Source organism: Leopardus geoffroyi, chromosome B3, assembly GCF_018350155.1.
Source record: "Leopardus geoffroyi isolate Oge1 chromosome B3, O.geoffroyi_Oge1_pat1.0, whole genome shotgun sequence".
Classification (NCBI taxonomy): domain Eukaryota; kingdom Metazoa; phylum Chordata; class Mammalia; order Carnivora; family Felidae; genus Leopardus; species Leopardus geoffroyi.
In genome coordinates, this window is record NC_059337.1 from 72,690,409 (window position 1) to 72,696,058 (window position 5,650).

The 5,650-nt window shown below is 38.3% G+C and overlaps 1 gene segment (V, D, J or C); it reads left to right on the forward strand.

Annotated features, from left to right (window-relative positions):
- Positions 1–1,251: 1,251 nt before the first annotated feature.
- On the forward strand, positions 1,252–2,064 carry LOC123583348. The segment is given in 2 exon segments: positions 1,252–1,424; positions 1,587–2,064. Coding segments are annotated over 2 exon segments (387 nt in total).
- Positions 2,065–5,650: the final 3,586 nt, after the last annotated feature.

Here is a 5,650-nt window from a genome sequence, read left to right on the forward strand (position 1 = left end):
ATATATATCCTGAAAAACTCCAGAGGACTAGTGAGTACAATTTCAGGAAAAGGGCTTCCACTTAATGTAGGTGAGGCAGTCTTGATTTCTCAGGGATCAGTTCTCAGGATCAGTAGGCTAAATGTACTCCGCCTCTGGGCAGCCATGGCAATATTTAGGCTTCTGTAGATTGTCTTTCTTACAGAAAATCTACAGGACTAAAAACTTTACCAATATCTTGGGGGAAATTCTCCATGGCAGTGGAGTTTGAGAGAAAAATGACAGAGTATGGAATCTGAACCAGCAGTGGCCAAGGCAGCAGAAATCTATGCCAGCAGAGTTGGCTTACACTTTAGAGGAACCTCCACTAAGGATATGAGTCACTTACTGCATTTAGGACCTGGAAACCCTTTTGATATCAGAAAATAAAAACATCTGTATAATAAATTTACATATAGCTACATGTTTTGAAACTGAAGCCCCATGTATTGTGAGAATTTCTATTCTTTCCCCCAATACTTTGCAGTATATAATCCACGTAACAATAGGAGTAGATTTCTTATGGCATGTCAGATTTCCCATGAAAAATCAACCAAGTCTATGGGTCAAATTGCTTCCTAACTCATGGACTTGTCCCCCTGCTCTTTTATCACTGACATTTTTATGACAGTCATATTAACTGACGAAGATTCTGCATTTTGACTGCTGGTAACATCACTTCTCTGGAGATTGCCAGGTCACAAGCAAGACCAACTCAGAGGAGCAGAGTCTGAGATAAGAGACATTTGAAATATTTATTCTTTGGCTTACATGTTCCTTTTAGGAAACTTTTTCTCCATAACAGACAAATGAGGCTGGTAGATTTGGCAGAAAGGGAAGGTTTTCTATGTTCTTTGTTTAAGACAGTGAATCATGATTCCTTCCTCGTTTCAAACATGTACACGAGGCCCATCATTGAATAAACGGCAACAGGATCTACTCTTTTGAACTTAACAGTGACTCAGTAGTGTGCAGAGGTATAAATCTTAATGTTGACATTCTTCCTGTGCATCTAGTCTCTGGTCTAGGATGTAATTTGTTTGACGTATTGCTGCCATTGTCTGAGTCCCTCAGAGGAACGGGGTAGGGGAAGAAGGTTTTCCCCAGTGAGTTCAGTACAGACGTGACCACAGGAGGGTGCACCTGAGCTGCCGCAGACCAGGCGGAGGGTCCATGATACAGCATCTGCATGAGTAGGTCTGGCAGAAGCACAGTCGTCTTCTTATTGGCTGGTGGACACGTGGGAACCCACTCTGACTGATGCTGGAAAGAAGGGCGGGCCGGTACTAGAAGTAGCTGTGCTGGCTGGAGGTGGCAATTCTGAAAGTGATCGTAATTGTAATTGGGAGGAACCATGAGGACATCCGAGGGGGCTTTCATCATGCTCTTGTGGCTGCCGCTGCACTGTGAGTTGAGTGTTTATGAGAAACAGAGTAATTAGTGGATAGTCTTGAGAAGTCAAGACTGGCTTTACTCAGGTTTCCTCCGGGTAGTGGAGAAAAGGGGAATTCTGAAGCATAATAACGCGGGAACTGCTCTCCTTTCTCTGACCTTTTCTTTCTGCACAGGGCTCAGCCGAGGAGAGAATGTGGAGCAGAGTCCTTCCACCCTGAGTGTCCAGGAGGGAAACAGCTGTGTTATCACCTGTAGTTACTCAGACAGTGCCTCAGACTACTTCCCTTGGTATAAGCAAGAACTTGGAAAAGGTCCCCAGTTCATTATAGACATTCGTTCAAGTGTGGCCAAAAAAGAAGACCAAAGACTCACTGTTTTACTGAATAAGACGGCCAAGCATCTGTCCCTGCACATCGCAGCCGCCCAGCCTGCAGACTCAGCTGTCTACTTCTGTGCAGCAAGTGCACATTGCGTCCCAGACACCTGCTGCCTGCACCCAAACCTGTGACCGGGCAGCCCCTGTCCTTTGACACAGAACTTCAAGTAGATCGTTTGTGCTATTGTTTGCCTGCAGGCGGAAGCTAATGTGTTAGACATTAAAGCATAACTGAAGACAACTGGGATCGAGATGACCCAGACAGGGTTAGAACATTTTGTTGAATCATTGCTGCTTATTGGATTTTTGAAGGGAGTTAGTAAGGTTTTATTTTGCAATTCAGGTTTAAAGCTGATTTACATTTGCTGTTCAGACTCCTGTCATACAAACAACTTCTTGGTAAATTGTCACATTCCTGTCATGCATTAGCTTTCAACTCTTATCTTTCCAGTACTGCAGATGTTGCTTTTGTTCTGTTATAAAACATTGTGTGCTAAATATAGAAAATATGTAAAAAGCAAAGTGTGAAATTGATAATTGTGTACCCAGCTAATTTATTATCAATGTTTCATTTACTCTCTTCTTAAATCCTAATGTAATTTGGATTCTGATTTTTTCCACTCAATGTTATATCCTGAATTGAGCATTCTCCTCTAACACCTGAGTTTTAATAGCTCCATGAGAGATTTTCAAGGGTCACAGTTATAATTTTAACTTCCTTACTCTTCTCTCTTTCTGGCATATTTGACAGTCCTTTCTGTGTGTTCTGATTATTTTCTTGTTGAGATAATGTGTCTTGGGATTTTCTTGAGAGCCCAGTGATGGTATGTATTTTATGTGTGTTTGAGGGAAATTAAAAGCAGAAGTGTTTTAGTCAAGAATTTGAGTGGAGAATTAGACTCTTCAAAATTTTGTTAGTATGTGTTTATATCTATAGTCAAATAATTTAGAAGGGAAAGTTGTATCCTTTAATCATTTTTATATAGCACAAACTGTTTTACATAGTTGATCATCAGTAGATGTTTATTAATGAAAGAAGGAAAAGGTGAATTCTGCTATTTATTTAGAATTTTTATTTAAGCTTTGTGATTACATTAAATTTATAACTTGTGAAGAATAAACTCCTAAAAGTCTTTGGTTATTGAAGAATATAGTATTTACCTGTTTATCTATGTGTTTTTCAATAAAGCTCCATTGTTTTAAGGAAAAGAAACTTATTCCTAGACACTTAATTTTTATTGTTCCTCATGACTGAAATCTTTCTTTGTGGGATATGTGGGAATTTTTGTCATATACATTCATCATGCACCTTACTGAAGTCTTACTAGTGGATTGCAGAAGGCATTTAGATTAACATTTATTGTGTAGATAACTTGCTTCATGTTTTGATGGAATTAAACATTATTTGTGCAGGTGTTTTTAAGGTAATTCTTTTAGTGTTGAGGATAGAATCAATGTAAGGAAAGAATTTGCATAAATAGTTAATTCCCTAATTCTCCCAACCCTGCTCAAGGGCAGGGTATTTTCAAGATATCTCATATTCTTCCTAAAGATGGATATAATTGGTGATTTGGTATGGTGAGAATGATCCCTCTTGGCTGAGTTATGGTGGTCCATTATAAGCTAACTGGTTTGTTGTTGTAGGGAAAGTCATTAGGTTAAATTAGGTTTAAAATATCTGAATAAGAAAGGTCAGTATTGTACCCCAACATCTCAGTCAGCTTGGATTATTTGATTATATGGTTATACACCAGCTCCTGTGCAGTAGAAGGAAGGCGACTCTCGATTGGTCCATTTCCTCCAAGCCTGATAAGGAGTCAGAGGGAAGGGCAGTTTATATTTTACTGTTTTCTTTCTTCTTAAACTGAGTTAGAAGAGAGAAAGGGTGCAGTTATTCTTAGCTCAACTGCTTTCTCATACTTAGGCGAGAATGTATTCAACAGAAGAAAAGAAAAAGCTAGTCAGAGTGCAGAGTCAGTTCATAGCTTAGATTCAAACATATTCAGGCTTTAAACCTTCATCTTGGTTGGCGGATTTGTTTCGTACTGCTTCTGGACAATTATCATAGGCTCAGTGGCCTAAAACAACAGAAATTCTTTCTGCCATTGTTCTGAAGACCAGAAGTTGAATTAGTTTCTCCAGGATGATATCATGATGCCAATAAGCTGTACCCTCTCCAGACGCTCTAGGGGAGACATTTTTCCTTGCCTCTTACAGCTTTGGTTGCTGCCTGCATTTTTGGCCTGTGACCACTTCACTCTAACCTCTGCTTCCATGGTTTTGTTGATTTCTCTTTTTCCTGTCTTCAAGCCTCCCTCTGCTTCCTCTTAAAAGTACACGTGTGACTACATTTAAGCCATATAAACCAGGATTATCTCTTCATCTGTGGACTCTTAATCATATCTTCAAGGTTTTGATATAGTTTTTGTTTTTGTCCCCTCCTTTTTCACCTGACATTGTTAAATTTATTGTTCCTTATTTTGCCTATCACAGTTGGCAAAGCTAGTGCTTTCTTTGCCAACTGAGAAAATAATTCACAAGGTAGGCAGACTCCAATCATGAAAATAGAAACCACTGCAGTTATTTTATTTTTTTTAGTATTTAAAAATTTTATTATAGAAATTATATTAAAAACTTACTCTTTGGGGTACAGTTATATCTGTGAATATTGAATTAAATGTTTTTTAAAGTTTGTTTACTGACTTTGAGAGATAGTGAGTACAAGTAGGGGAAGAGCAGTGAGAAGGAGAGACAGAATCCCAAGCAGGCTCTGCACCATCAGTGCTCAGCCCAATGCAGGGCTCAGACTCACACTGTGTGAGTTCATGACCTGAGCCGAGATCAAGAGTCAGACATGTAACCGACTGTGCCACCCAGGTGCCTCCTAATTTTAAAGTATACTTTAGATTCATCTAAGCATCATACAATCATGATACAGAATGACTTCATTGCTCCAGCCAAATCCCTTGTTCTGTAACTTTCTAATCACACTCTCTCCCATCCATAACTTTTTGCACACCTAGTTTGTTCTTTCATATTTTTATCTTGTGAGAGTATCATATGAATGGAACCAGGCAATACATAGTCTTTTGATAATTCTGCGTCTTAATGGGAGGAAGTTCCTGCCACAGGCACCTGTATGATCTCTGCCTCTGAAGCCCCTCTGTTTCCTATCCCTGATTTTTTGAACTTGTAAGTTATTGTAAGAAATAACTCATCATTTCAAGTGTTTGGACTCTTTTAGAAATTAAATTTCTAGTTCCAGAAAGGAAACAGTATAGCTATTAATAATAGAGAAGTTCAATGGAGTGTTGGACCAACTCATGTATTCAGGTTAGTACATTGTTCTTTATATAAGTCTAGTTATATGAACTCTATTCTAAAATTTTCTGACATTTTAAGACAAATTTTATTGATTAAAAATCATTTTAGTCATACTATTTTGGGCATGGTTTTTTTTTTTTTTTTTTTTTTTTTTTGGCTTTTCCAGGAGTTGACGTGAAGTAACATATCCAACAAATTTATTTACCTTTGTTTTACTGATTATGGCTTTGCAGAGCTGCACTATAGCATTAGGATGGGTATTGTCTCGAATAAAGGCCATATTCAAGTTATTTTATTAGTAAGAGAACAAAGTCAGGTAATTCTGAAATATAAAGTTTATCATTAAAGTGGGAATATATTTCTAAAAGGACAGAGACAAAAGAATGGAAAGAAGAGCATGAGAATCAGTGATGTCAAACATCTAAGAGAATTCTCTTCTAAATGGCCTTGGCTGGTGTTGTCTTCTTTGTGCGATAATGTTTGTTTGAAGTTTCTTGGGTCGGCACTCAGTTCTGTGAATGGTCTGCTTCTGCTGAT